We start from the raw sequence: 15668 nt of genomic DNA on the forward strand, positions 1-15668 counted from the left end.
AAGCCAGAGGTAACAGATTGATCATGAAAAATTTTAAAGCAGAGAAATAAGTTTTGTTTTCTCAAAGGCATTTGAGGAGGAAAAAAACCCCATCAACTAGAAATGGTGTAGACTAAATTTTGCTTTTGAAAATAGCTATATTGCTATCATTAAATAACTGAGGAAGTAAAGCACTTGTCCATCTTTACTTACCACAACTTGTTCTGTGTGTTGTTTAGTTATTTCCTTCAGTATTTGTTACATTACATGATTCCTAATAACAGTTTATGATTTGAATTCTTAAATATGCTGCAATTTGGCCTATTTACATTACTAGAAGACAGTTAAAACAAAGGTGTTGTCACACTGTGAAGATAATAGTGCTGTGATCTGACAACCTCAAGATGTCAACACCTTTTTATGACACCTTGTTTGAAATACAGAATTTCAGGAGCACTGAACTCTGCAACAATTGTAGCTGTATCACCTCACTTCTATCCCCTTAGATTGTAAATTTAGTCATGGGAAAAAAGGAGTATGTATGAATGCAGGTTTATTTCCACTGAGGGATTTCACGTGCCTTTGTATTGCATGGGATGGAGGCCAGGCTGATGCCTCAAGCAAGGTCATGTCTCGGATTTGCTGTGAAAACAGCATGAACATAGATGTTGTACTAAGAGGGTGATGCAGAGTTGCCTTACTTGGGTGAAAGTGGCTCTGTTGCTTCCCAGCCACACTGGGATAGAGTTGCCCCATTTGTCCTAAAAGTTGGCTGAGCACATGGACTGGCAAGTCTACCCAGCCACACAAGCTTGGGATTTTGTTGATTGTAATAGGTATCAAAATACAAGCTCTCAGTCATCTGCCTACCTGTTGGAGCCAAATGTGATGCTGTGGTTGTTATGGCATAGTATCCCAGCTTTGCCACTCCGTTGGTGTTCCCCTTGGTGGTGAGACACTCAGTGCCTGACAGATGTGGTGTCTTCAGTTGCTGAAAACACAGCCAGTTTAGCTGTCAAAGTAACAAAAGTCTTCAGTGTGTGAATCTATTGAAAGCCATCAAAAACTGTTAAGAGATAAGTCAGTATTTTACATTTCTATGTACTTCCCGTTCTTCAGAAGCATGCCTGCAAAGCAGTTAATGCAGAGTGTTAAAGACCCAATACAAAATTCATGTGTATATAAAGACACACTTGGCAACCCCTCTGTGTGACTGTCAGGCATTACTCCCCCGTTAGCTCTTTTACCAATAAGACTACCATGACATTTGTGTCAAAACAGAATCTTCCCAAGGCTCTATCAGCTTGCTCCTGTTCCTGATTTCTGCATATTTATTTTTATGTTGGCATTGTAGTGGTGATGTCATAAGTACTAGAAAGTAACACTGCTGAGAGAATTCAGGAGTAGACAAGTGAAGGAAATTTGGTGCAAGTACTGCAGAAAAAAGTGAAATAAAGTGAGTGAAATTAGAAGCTGATTTAAATACTGAAGAGCTTTCCCCTGTACTCACAATCTTTAAATTAAAATATGGGTCCAAAAGTTGTTGATACTTCTCAGATTTTTGCCAAGTCTACTCCAATCCCATTAATTCACATAAATCTGTTTATTGAAAGGAGCTGCCGGTACTTTTTTGTTTTTAAACAGGATTTCTACACACTGTGCCTTGTTTTCCTTCTCAAGCACTTGGTGAGTGAGAGTTGATACCAGTCAAATGAATCGTTAAATATGCAAATATCTTAGTAGCTGGAAAGCCTTGGAAGTTGATAAGGAAGTTGCAGCTAATGGATTTCACTGGTATGTGACAAAAGGCTGATTACGGTGGGGGGAAGAGAGGGGGAGCAGCAGAGTGCATTAGCTGTTAACAGATCAACTCATTCATGTGGAAGATTTAAAGTGCATCATTATTTCTACCTGGTTATTTACCTCACCGTTTCCTTTCTTCTTTAATCACTGGGAAAACAAAATTCTCTGATCTGATCCAAGCTCTTTACAATTAACTAGAACTTCCTAATGAAGTTCTAAAGAAGAACTGCTATGAAAAATTTACTTAGTAATTTTATTGCTTTTTTTCACATTCACCTTTTATGGCTTTGTTATTAAATTGGAATAAGTAACAGAGAATAATAGGGACCCTCCTTGTTCCTGACACACACACAAAATACTGTAGATTTTTCTAGGTGCTTTTCTACATGTTATTGCTCTTGAGATTTTCATCTATATAAAACTAGGGGAGCCTTTCAAGTGCACAACCTGCTTCAACATGGGCAGAAGTTAATCACACATCTTAATCATAGGATCGTAGATTCGGGCTACCAGGAGGCTCCCATCCCGACTCACCCAATCCACCTCTTTTCCATGCTGTGAAATTCACCTTGAAACTGAGCATGATCCAGCCTAAAAGTAAGGATTTTTGCTCTCCCTCCACCCTTGCAATATTAGAAACTCATGTCTCTGATGAATAGAAAACTAATTTCCAGTAAGTACTGGTTAAGGATGTTTAATCCATTTGTCTTTGTTGCCAGTGTTATACATCTGAATAGCACTTCTATAAAATTTATCATCCTGGCTCAGACCTTCTCTTTGCCAGCCTTCAGTCAGCAAGGCTAAACAAGCCATGCATTTCTAATCTTTAAATTCATAAAACAAATCCCTTAATCTGAGGTGTTTTGTGCACCTGCTCCAGTTTTAATTCCTTCTTCAGCTGAGGTAATACGAATCCTGCACAGTTGTGCAATTTGCTTCACCAAAGGCTTATCCAGGCCTTGTGCAATGTCTCCAGTATCCCCTACCTCGACTGATTTATTTCTTCTGGTACATCACAGTTTTATTTTCCATGGATAAATAATATTCATGGTTCTTAATTTCTCTGTATTGACTAATCTATGTCTCCACTTAGCCACCCCCTTTTTTGCAGCAGGATTTCTGGATGCTAGTCCTTCAGTCCCAGCTCTCCAAGGGTATTAATCTAATTCCCATTTAGGTGTTTCTGGGTTGTAAACTTGATCTTGTTTCTGTACATTAACCCTTCAGATCATTGCAGCACAGTTAAGTGGAAGAGTAGCTCTGGTGTATTTCAGATGAAGAATACCTATGGTTATTTTTACAGCTCTATAAAAGGCTGTAAAATCCACAGGTATGTTTGGATTGGCTTGGTATTTAATGTGTTATAGGGGAACCCAAAAGGGATTAGGCATCTGTGATCACTTTAACAAGGGAAACTCAAAATATACAGTCTCATTGCCCAAGCCAGGAAATAATAATAAAAAAAAAAAGTCAAGATTGTCAGCTTTTCTTTTTCCATACTTCTGAATGTAAAACTTAGATTTTTTTTTTTTTATTTGCCAATGGAACTGGAGGGTATATGTAGACAACTAGATACTTTTTTATTTGTGCCAAATCAGTTCCCACAGCCACACAAGCATATAGAATATGCAAGAATTTGCAAAATGTATCTTGTTATTTAGCAGAACTGGGGACTTAAGTTTAATTTTGAAGAATAACAGTGAAAGATCTCTGTTAAAATACGTGACTGCCAAAGCACTGGATGCAATCTCTATTGTATATCTGCCCCTTTCTGAGGGAAGAGACAATTTGCAGTTTTTGACAGGTATAATTAAAAGCTTTCTTTTAAAATTAAAATGTGTTCTATAAAAACTCCATTCTCAGTGATATTCCTCCCCTTCCCTTCTACCCATTCAAGGTGGATTATTTCAGTACCAGTCAATGACTGTTGGTCAGTGGCTGGGAGCTGGCATCTCTTGCACAGCTTCTCTGCCTTACTGAGACGTCTGAGGGCTCTGCATGTGAGTGCCTGTAAAGCAGGGGGGTGGGAAGGACACCCCCGTGACCTGTCAGCTCTGTTTAGATGTTATGTAGGAATGACCTCTTTCGACCTCCTACCTGAAATCTGGAGCTGGGCACTGTGAAACTCACAGGAGTGTATCAGTGCTCTTCCAACTGCTCCCTATGTCCCAGAGCACCAGCATCATTACTGCCCATGGTAGAGTGTTCCCAGCAAAGCATTTCCATTTGCCACATACCTGGGTTACGGAGGGACACGTGGTTATTCTTCTGCTGTACTGTAACATGCTGCAATGACTGGGTCAGGATAAGGGCTCTGGAAAGAGTCCAAAGCAAGGGAGGACTTCGTTCAGCTGGAAATACTTCTTGTTCATTGCCCTTCATCACTGAACTGGATCCCATCCACATCTTTTCCAAAAGTGCGTTGCTTTCTGTGTCCTTTTAGTGATGGGCCTGCCATCCACAACAGGATGTAAAGGGATTAGGTCATGGGGTGGTCCAGACAGGCCTCTGAGGCAGCTGGATCTGGGCTGAATGAGAGGAACCAGAAGCAGTGACAATACAGCACTGAATGCAAAATTTAAATAGAGTGTCAGAGTAGCCAGATGTTTCCACCAGAATGTGGAAAAGAAAAGCTTAAAATTGAGTATCTCGTGTAAGAGAGCAGCCAGTAGTGCCCCTCCCCATCAGTTCTGCCCTCTTTTCACCCCTGCCTCACTTCCTCCTCTGTGCTCAACCACTGCTGAGGCTGAAGCTGGTTGACGGTGTGTGAAGAGCACAAAGACACAACCTGAGGAAGCATTAATTGCAGGAGAGCACTGGGAGAGTAAAAGCCACCCCCAAAGGATAGCCTGCTCCAAAGTGGACACAATGTGTGCAGCACATGTGCCACTGGGCTGTTATTTGGGGGGACTGGGAGGATGTGTTTCTTCTGAGTCCATGGAGGTGTAGACGTGGGAACACCCACTGTCATACCTGCCTGGTCAGCCAGAAAAATAAGAATGGAGCGTCTGGCTTGTGGAGACAGTCTAGGCTGGGAGATGGAATTGTCTTGGTTTTATGCAAGGAAGGTTGGGTTTTGCTCTTTGGTTTTTTTACCATATCCAGTTAAATATAGCCTTTTAATTAAGGATAAGCCAGTGTTTCTACCACAAACTCATAAAGAAACCCACTAAATAATTTGTCGTGGTTTTTTAAAACAGGCGGTCTCTTGAGAAGAAAGGTCTAGGACTAAATTAGCAAGAATGCTGCAGGTCAGGTTTGAAGTACTGCATGGTGACAGAATTGTTTGGGAAGAGTTGCCTGGAATTCTCTTTCTGCTTATCTGAGTTGCCCTGCTGAAATCACTCCGATTATTTAAGTGAAAAGTGTCTTTCCCCAAGCAGGAAATTTTAGGGTCTCTTTTTGAATAGTGAGTCTATTAAAGCAGGGCTGACTTATTACTAAACCTTTAACTGAAATGCTGCTATCCAGAATAGTGTGTAACAATCTCCTCACAATATCAAATTTTAAAAAATGTTCCTAAATAAGCATAGATAATATGGTGGTATGAAAATCTGTGATTCCTTCTTCATTAAGTGGTGCATTTTATCTTCCATACATCATTCCAGTCAGGCAGGTGTGGGTTTTTTTCAGCCATAAATCAGCAGTTTGATTTCGTGATGTTTTTATGCCAGTTCTTACAGTACTTCTGTTTGCCATTGAAGAAAGGTTCATTTTTAGGCATGGAGGTGATTATAACAAGGAGGGCAGCCAAAGATAATCAGCCATTTTAGCATAATTCTAATTTCTGTGCAATGCAAATCATCTAGGTAGTTAGTTTTAAAAAAAACCTAATGACAGCTAATGGAGCACAGAACTTAGCTTGATCCAACTAAAAAATCCTAAAGGATTGAAATCCTATTTATTCATTCAGACAGAATATTTGCATTTTGTGTGTAGGAAGGTTTGATTAACATTATATCAAGATTTCTGTTTCCTCTGTTCCTCAGTTCTCACTCCTCTTTCTCAAAACGGATGCGGCAGACATATCCAAAGGATGTGTTCAAAGGAACTCTGGAACCCAGGCAATGTGTGAGAGTCCGTGGGACACTTAGGGTTCTGAGTCTGATGAGTTTTCATGCTACAGATGTTAAGAAGACCCTGGTCAGATTATGCTTCCATTAGCTGTGGGTTCTTCAGTAATTTTGACTCCTCATGATTAGCCACTGTATGTCCAGAGTCTGGGTTAAAATGTCTTTTTCTCCTGTGTAATTGTGAAGTTCATACCTTCTCCTCAGCCTATATTTTCTCTTCTGTGTCCTTCTCAGGAAGTATATTTAAGGTTAAGGTAAGAGTTGATAGACATAATCTAACAGATGGATTTTGAAAAAAACCAGCCCACTGAAGTTATTGTCAAAATATACAGAAGGAGTCAAAGTTTAGAAGTCTGTTTGAAGAGTAATATCAGTACCTTTAATGCAGTTTGTAATTATGTAAAAAACACAACAAAACAAATACCAAAAACCCTGCATCCAAAGCAGAACATATCCTTATATATACACAAAGTGCTTAAAAATCCATCACAGTTTGAAGACGCTACATTTGAAGTAATATTTTAAAAATCTGGCAAGACTATGCCTTTTCCAGCAGCATATTATGCTGTTGAATAGTTTTTCATTCCTGACTTAGAAACTGATTATGCATCCACTGAGCATAAAGCTTGGAAGTCGTGAGCAAAGTCCAATCAACATTTTTATAGAAAAGCACAGGAGTCACTGCCAAAGTTCTGTGAAGCTATGCAAGTGTCCTGGCATGCAGACTGCTTGCTTAGATTCACTCCTCTGTGGCCCAGGCCGATTTTAAAGTTTAAAAATCTTCACTTTCACTTGCAAAACGCTTTCTGGAGTATACAGTAAGTAATGCTTTTAGCTCCTCAGCACATAACAATAAGTCCAAATACAGTTTGAAAAACTAAGACGCTTTTAAAATTTCAGAAGCTCATTACAAGAATTAAAACAACAAGGAGATCATGACTGGGATGATGGAGTTCTGTGCTTTCTGTAGGGAAACACTCAGAGACCCCTGTGGCCCTTGGGGATCTGGCTGCACTGCCAGACTTTGGGTACTCACGTGGGTGATCTGAATCTCCCTATGCAAACTGTTACTTCTCCCTCTTGACTCCATGGGAGATTTGGGCTCCATAATCTCAGTGCTCTTACTCGCACCCAACGTGCAGACCACAATTCTCAGCTGTGACATCATCCTCAGGTCCCCTCCACACATTTTTTGTGCCCACATTCTTAAAGTTGGAGGTGATGGTGACAAGATGCTGTAATTTATTAAGTGGTCAGACTGAGTCTTAGCTGATATTGCCAGTTAAGGTAGTACATAGGAAACAGCCAGATCCTGTACGTTCCTCCTGAGACTCTCCACCCAGAAAGAGTGTATTCAGAAAGGGACATATGAAATCCGATGCCATTTGCCTGCACCAAATTCTCCATTTGCCCAGAGACATCACCCACAGGCGTGTTCGCTGATTTCCCACGCAGTGCATATACAAATGTTCATGTACAAAAAAGCAGCGCAGCTGTAGGTTTCTGCATAAAGTAAAATACTTCAGCATATGAAATTTCTGATTTTTGTGTTCTTTGAATTTATGAAGAATCTTGTTTTATGCCAAACCCATTTGTATGGCCATATGTAGATATTTCAAGGCAGACTTATAGAAAGTTACTAGGTTGCACGATCACCTTGTCTGTCATGCAGGTAGCTCGGAAAGGGAGGTAAGTGAGAAAAGTATAATCCAATCTGAGTATAATCTATGAGAACCATGTATTTAAGAACGTTGTAGGAAATCAGCATCATTTAGATGGTGCTGAAAAGATTCTGAATTCTCTCGTCATTCTGAGAATCTCTAAAGTGAAATGCAAAATATAAAATAGAGTGGGTCTGTGAAAACCTCAATGCTGTGTCCTTTACCTCATCGTGAAGCAAGTGGTTGTCTATGAGAGCTCTGACAATGCTATTCGGTCTTCTTAGTATATATTTCTTAATGCATGTTCTATTGCTGTTAAAGAGGTGTTAAATTACATTAAATGAACCTTTCCAATTACCTAGCCTAAAACAAGTCCCATCAGAATGCAAAAAATACTGTCTATTTTCCTAAACATTCTGAAGCAGGTTCCAAAAATCCCACTGACTTTTGTGGGTGTGTGTGTTCCGATTTTCTGCATCTTAAAAGAAAATACTTTTAGCATTTACGTTGTAGTTAGAGAGATCACCAATTTGAAGACTAAGCCTGTCAGTTCAGTTGTCTTAATGAAAGAATAGTTATATTCTTCCAGTAGATCTCTTTTTTAACAGCATTGAAATAAAACATGTGAATGTTGTCTTCACTATTTTATTATTTTCATTTATTTATTGAAATAACTACATTGATTTTTGATGCTTGATGTTTGTGTAAGTGGTAAAGTAAGTCAAGCTGCTTAATTAGGAAGATTCACTCCTTGTCTCTTTAGACTATCATCCTACAAATGCTTATATGATTTACTTGGTGTATATGTGTAGCAGGTTTTCAATTAAATGAATATTGATGGAAATATTACCCTAGGTTATAAAATAATCAGAGATTGGTTTAGTTCTGTTTTGTGGAACATGAATGCTTTATTGTGACTTAACTATTAAACATGTGTGCAGCTCCTTCCAGTGCACATACAGTTTTTACGTGTAAAATAAAATGCATATTAACGTGTGATATCTGTGTATGAAATTTGCAGATACTAAGAAAAAGTGCAGTGTTAATGGTATATCTTTATTTTGTAGCTTGGATCATCCTCCTCTGTGCCTTTTACATCCATATTCTCGCAGCTGTTTATGACTGTTGTAGTCCCTCTTATTATTGGACAGGTATGTCTTTTAAATATACATTCTTATTTAAAAAAACAAGATAAAGAGAGCTATCTTAAAGACAGACTGGCAACCTGATAAGCTGCCACATAAGAATAGCCTCAGGATAGTGAAGTCTAGTATCAGGGAAAAGATGCTACAGTGCTCCCTGGAGCCACATTGATCTTTGTTGAGATTGAGCATTTGTCCCTCACTACCACAAACATATGCTGCTGCAGAGCAAGGAGGGAGCTCGCGAACAAAAAAGTGGCAAAAATGGCAGCCCAGGCTGTGAGAAATTCCAGCCCCATACAAATAAGCTTTGAGACTACTACACAGTCCTTTTGTCACATGCCCTTTGCCTGGGGGGTGAAGGAAGTCCTCCCTAGTATCTACTAATAATTACAGGAATAAAAACATCTCAACATTAATAAACATATAAAGGCTTATTGGTCACAAGTTAAGAAATCATAAAATTAAGGCTCCTTGAACTATTTTGCTTATGCTTTGCAATAAGGGGTTTAGTTGCACAAAGTATTTCTGCATGACTCCTCTATCATGTTACTCTGGGTGAAAGATACTTCTTGTTGAAATGAGCAGTTGTTCAATATTTAATTTTATACTTATTGTTCATATGTTTACATAAAGCCCTATTTTTCATGGCATATGATGAAAATTTCCATGGAATGTAAAAATACTAATTGCATATATAAGGTTTTCTATGATCCTTGTCTCTGTAGTGCCTGTTCACAAATGTTAACTTTAGTTATTTTTTCCTCCCATGTCATGGTGGGAAATTACAACAGCGTAAGAACTGTCACCACTGTTCTTGGGCACTAAAGCACCTTAATTCTAACTCTTGTAAGTATTTGTTGTTCTCAGGCATTCAGAATGCACAGAGGGAATATTAGTGGGATTTGAAGCTCATTGTATCATCCACTTGAACTCTGGGTTCAGCTGGAACTTTCTGGATTTTGTCAACCTAAAGCAGACTCTGAAATGGAAGGCATGGTTAAAATACAGGCAAATGAAAGCAGAGGCTATAAAGGAGCACCCTGGACAAGGTTAAGAATATCTGTCATTGCCTGTGCTACATAGGACATTCAATCAGTCTTGTATCAAACTATAATTGCACATTTCAAAATCGGCATGTACTGTAAATTAACAAATTCCTAGTGAAGTTTCTTTTGATTAAAACACACACATTGAAGACTAGATGAGCATGATAAGCATGACAGTAGCCATCAGCACCAGCACCTGTGTAACCTCTCTGCAACCATATCACGTGGAAAATGGACATTACCTCTGTGATCCTGAAGGGTGTGGAACTGCTCTCATGCTTTGAATTAAATGCCAAAGAGCTTCCTTATTAATTAGGACAAAGGGTTGCTGATTAACCTACCTGTGTAGTGCATTCTTACCTCATCAAAATTAGGTGTCCACAAAAAGCAGACAAGCAAAAGTACTTGAATCCTCTTCTGAAAGGTCCAAAAATTGGAAGCTGTTAGTTGGAAGCCTTAGGTAGAAATTTCTGGGAAACAGATGCATGGCAGCAGATTTAGCACTGAAGTGTCCTACAGCCATGGAATATCAGCATCTGTACTGCAATGTGGTAAGCCCAAAGATGATGGTAGATTGCTGGACAAAGTAATGGCCAAATTTCAAGAGGACTTTCATCTGTATATATAATGAAATGTTAATTTGGAAAGATGTGACAAGAAATTGATGTGTGAGCTAATTGATGGAGTTGGGTGTTCTTTCAGCTGTAAGAATAAGGCTAAGTATCATGAATTGAGCAGCAGGCATATGAAATAAGTGTGTGATCACAAGGTCGAAATCAGAATTGTGGTGAAACTTAACTGAGATGGGATTTAGGAGTTCTGATAAAGACTGAAAGAAAAAATAGAAAATTGTCACAATGGCCGCCACTGACCACTGCCCAGGCTAGCTCCTGCGGTGTGCGACAGGAGTGGGGAGCAGCTGGAGGCTCTCGGCTTTAAAGCTGCTCCTCAGGAGCTCAGCTCTGCCCAGGGGAGCTGAAGCTCCAGGCACAGTGGCTGTCAGCAGTCCCGACGAGGGAGAGGATAAAAAGTAGCAAGGAGGCTTGCCACACGGGATAATCCAAGTTTATTGGAGGCAACTCCCAGGAGACAAACCTCGAGGAGTTCCAGGGAACCTCTTATAAAGGGAGGTGTTACAATGGGGGATGGCTTAACTGGGGACCAATAGAAATCTCTAAGGGAGGGATATGGACAAGGATAGACATTTCCTTGGGCCAATAGCTTCAAGGGGAGGAGGGAAAGGGATCACATGCCCCAATGGGGCATCGAGGTTTAGGGGATTTCCAAAGGGGGAGGTATCTAGAGGGGTAGGGTCTCGGGGGATTGACGGGGCCATATAAGGGTAAATTGGGAGGTTTCAGATGATGGACACTGGACCTTCGAGAACAACAGGAGGGGTTTGGGTGATTGATAGGGAAAGAGCTAGAACAAGGGGAGGAGAACAACCATGTAGGGAGCACCGGGGGAGAGGCTTGGGTCTGGGGGAAACCAACTGGGAATAGGAGTGGGGAAGGTAGGGATGAACCATTGGGGTACAGAAAACTTATATAAAAATACAATAAAGGTATTGCACAACCACAGAGAATCTTAAAGCTTGTGTAACCCAGTGACAATAGTTTGGTTTTTTATAAATACACTTCCAACAAGAAATAGGATGATCCTTCTTTGAAAGTGTTTGAAGCAGTGAAGTGAATGGTCAACAGAAGTAGCTCTAAGCTCTAAGCATAAAGACTTTGTTCCTGAAGTTACTGACTTCACTGTATCTGTTCAGAGGATATGGGAGAGCAGAAATGCTAATGAAAGCTATGGATCAGAAATGCCAGTAGTTTACATTGATTGTCTTGATAAGGTAGAGCTGTACAAAGGCAAACCAACCTGCCCAGATAAGAATAGAAGCCATTTCTGAAGGTGGATATCCAAAAGTAATGGGCAGGAGTCAGGGAAAACAATAAGCAAGAAAAGAACTGATACCAAGAGATCCAGTGATAGGTCTCCTTGCCCTTCATCTGTTCCAATTAAATAGGAAGTTTTGCCCTTTGTTCACAGACCACCACTGACTCATTACTGAACTGTTGCCTGACATGTGGCACAGGGATGTGTTTCTGAATAGCAGGTCGCTCACTCTGGGGTTCCAGATGCGTTAGGAGATAATGGACCACAATTCCTGAATGATGCCCTCAGCAATTAATTCTAATTTATCATTTCATGCTCACAACATCAGTTCCTTACCACATGCAGCCATACTGTTCAGCAGAAAAGTCAGTGGAAGAATGCCTGGTAAGGTTACCTGCTAGCAGAGAGCTTGATCGGGGAGAAAAAAAAAAAACCAAGCTTGAAACCTGCTTGCTTGGAGGGTTGCCTCTCCTCAGCCTTCCTAACTCGTCTGTGATCAACGGGGGCTTTATGCTCAAACCACGTCAGTGTAAAACAGAGGAGGCTGCTTAAAGGAAATGTTCTCTAAGGGCTTTATTTTCCTTTAAAAAAATCTTGCCTCTGGGAAAAACCTGTGTTGCCTAAATGCTCATTTCCTGAGCAGGCTGCAGAGCTGGCTGTTTGAGCAGCCCCTGGGATATAAGCAGAGCAGATGAGAAGGTGCTTTTAGATTTGTTTTGTTTGGGGTTTTTTGTTTGCTTTATGGCAAAACATATGAAGAGTTTTGGTTGCTTGGCTGGCTTGTCAGAATTTTTAATTATGGCTGGGAGAAAGAAGTCACAATAGTGTAATTGATGCTTATTTTCTACTGGTTTTTGAACAATTTTTTTAGCATTTCAGGACTACTATTGACAGGAGTCAAACATGCTCTTCTAGCTGCTGACAGTGAAATGTGTAAAGGGCTGCAGGCTGGTACAGGCTCTGCTCAGGTGGTGGCCCATTCTTTAGGGAAAGAAAGAACTGCTAAAGGAGGAAGAAGATATGTTACAAGAAAGGCACTGAGTCTCACAGACAGCAGTGATTGATAGATAGTCTCCAATAAGGAGAATCGCTCTGTTCTTTGTCAGAAATGTGCAGGTTGTCTAAACCTAGAAAATGTTGTAGCCTGTGTCCTCAGTGTCTCCAGATGTGTTTTGCTAATTGACAGTCTGATGTTACTCAAATCAGTATCGATAGTATAATATTGCATTTGTATTTGTAGAGTAATGGATAAGACCCCTCTGACAAGAGGTCTCAAAAAGGGACATAATCTATAGTATTTTATAAAGATCTAATTTTCTATAAGCCTTGAAGATCTGTAGTGGGTAAGAGCTTGTTATTTGTGCATCACTCTTGTATACCTCAAAGGGGAATTTGAGAATACTTGTTATATGATAAACATGGTAATAGATATCTCATGGAAAAGATTTTTGAATGTGCTCTGGCAGCTTGAAGTTCTGATTATTTTTAATCTGCGTAGCAGAGTCCTGGGTAAGATTGCTGCTTTTGAGCTGTTGTGATTTTGCTACAATCATTGTTCCCCTGTCCACAGATATTGGTAATACTTTTAGCCATCAAAATGTAAGGTTTCGAGAAATACCCAAGCCGTTTCTTCATGACCAGTTGTGCGATTTAGCTGGAGACTGTTGTTTCTTTGCTTATTTTTTTCTTCTGAAGTGACAGATAACAGGAACAGTGAAACCCACTGCAATGTTTCCTTTCCCCTTTTTTGCAGACTTTCTCCATTTCCTACACCTAAGTGCTTATGACAGACTTTTATTTTATGTTTTATATTAAAGAGCGATTTATGATTAAATGTTAATGAAATAGAATTTTCACTGCGCTTTCATTATATTCTACTAGTTTGAACATTTTTCAAAGCAGCACACCAAAACCCACTGTTTTCTATGAATAAATAATAAAAAGCTTGTCTGTATATTATCATTCATGCATTCTCTAGTTGCCCCATTGGTAATTTGTCAGCCAGCGTAAAGTGGGCACTTCACATTAAACAGACCTTAACTAAAGCTAAAATTAATGTTATGATTCTGTGTAGTTCTTCTTCCCAAATCTATAAAATGAAACCAGTTGTACAGAAATCCTCACTGAATCTAGTCACACACAAAAAAATCTTGATGTCCTACAAGTAAAGGATTTTAAGTGCCTTCTGCATCATTGCCCAAAATGTTCCAGAGGAACCCTATCAACATTTGGAAGGTGTGCTTATAAACACAAGTCTAAAAGGGTGCTATGTTGCAATACAAGTTGTAAGTGAAATTGAAACTAAAAAGCCTAGCAAGGTATTTATTTTTAAAGAATGAGAAATGGAAAGGGGAAGGTAGGTGGCAGCTGATAGGGAGTAGAAGGTACTATTTAACTAAGATGGAGAAACAAAAATTAACAGAACTGTTATTAAAAAAAAAAAAAATGGGAACAGTGTCAAATCTTTCTGTTCTTCTAAATTATATCCACACAGAAGTAGCCCTAATTCTCTTCAAAGTCCAGGAGGGAGCTGCAGAGAGGACGGGTACCCTGGGAGATGAGCTCTCCTAGGAGCATCTTGCAGAGGACTAAAAAAGCAGATAAAAAACCTTCAGAGCACTGTTCAATCCCTTCTAACACCTGACTCAAACAGGGAACAGAGCCTAGTTCCCATAGAATACAAAAAATGAAGGAAGTGTAGTGCTGCTGTAGGCACCCTTCACATTTTTACCATGTTGCGCCTGTTTATAAGGCTTTAAAGCAACAGTTGTAAATTACCCCCAACTGTGCAAGTTAATTTTGAAAATGGTCTCATGTGGTTTTTATAAACCTTGCTTTAAAGGTGTGCATGTGTCAGGAACTACCTCTTGGGAGTAAACTGACTGACATAATGGAGTCAGATAGCTTTTAGGGGAGTTTGGTAAGCTGAGGGAAGAAAACAAGACGCTTGGAGAAAAGGTTGGGGTTTTTTTCACTCAGGTTGCAGAAATGGCTTTTTTCCACCCCGTCTTCAGAAAAGAAACGTTAGATTGCACACTCTGTAGCATAAGGATAGATTTGACATTTGCTGATGTCCTAGGAAAGCAGATGAACCATCACAAAGTTTGGAACTTTACAGCAGTATTCAGGAACAGGTGGGAATTCATGCCTTCCCACAGGTAAAATCCCTCTAAAATTATCAGAGCAGGGTCTGGCTGACGTGGTACAAGTTCTGCCTTGTAGAAGTGTCTGCATTTGAACTGCAATGCAGACCTTGTAAGATGGAGGGTGGCTGTTCTATAGAAACCTGTGAAGGATATTCCATTTTAGCATCTTATTTTATTCCTACAAGCCAATTAGTCTGTCTTCCATTCCAGGATCTGATTCTTTATATACTGGTTTTCACAGCTGCTGTCATGCTAGTTGAGTTTCTTCCTAATTTTCTCACCTTTCATGTCTTAACAGGCTTCACTGGTGTAGTTCCCAATATTCCATGCAATTGTCTTTCTTGGTTTGCCATCACTATAAAAGAAGTGATATGGAAAAGTTACTGGACTGTTGAAAATATCTAGCCTGACTCAAATTTTCAAAATAAAATTTTGTATTTTAGACTTCATTGTGTAAGTCTGTTGCTATAAGTAATTATAATATTAATTAAGAATGCGTTAGGAATCTTACCTTAGAAGACGAGTAATGTAACTGCTGCATTTAGGTGTGGTGATAATCCAGCATAGTTTCAGCTTGTTTACTCATGTGTTTCAACACAAGGAAAAAGTGACTTGTGTTTCTTTGATATGGTAAAGCCCTGGGTGTTTTTCCCAGGTATTTAGAAGAACATACTAATACACAATAAACAAAAGGAGCAGAAGTGCAGTAAAACCACTGTAGCTTCTGTTAAAGAGGAAGTCAGTCTGAAAGAGTTGGTAGAATCAGGAAAAATCTATTTTACATAGTGACATAAATAACAAGAGACACTCTTGTGTATAATGGAAACAGAAAAGGTGGCTTCCTATCCATTTCCTTGGGGTTTGTTTGGGTTGGGTTTTGGGTTTTTTTCCATTTCTTGGGTTTAATAAACAAGTTAAAGAT

The 15668-nt window shown here is 39.5% G+C and overlaps 1 protein-coding gene across 2 annotated transcripts in view; it reads left to right on the forward strand.

The window, feature by feature from the left end:
- SLC10A7 (solute carrier family 10 member 7) overlaps positions 1-15668 on the forward strand; it is a 139989-nt gene that overhangs the window by 95625 nt on the left and 28696 nt on the right. For both annotated transcript variants that reach the window (XM_082281250.1, XM_082281251.1), the window contains exon 7: positions 8584-8667. In XM_082281250.1, coding sequence (XP_082137376.1) covers positions 8584-8667 — 84 coding nt within the window. The remainder of the gene's footprint in view (positions 1-8583; positions 8668-15668) is intronic.

This window comes from Coloeus monedula, assembly GCF_965178545.1.
Source record: "Coloeus monedula genome assembly, chromosome: 5".
Lineage (NCBI taxonomy): Eukaryota > Metazoa > Chordata > Aves > Passeriformes > Corvidae > Coloeus > Coloeus monedula.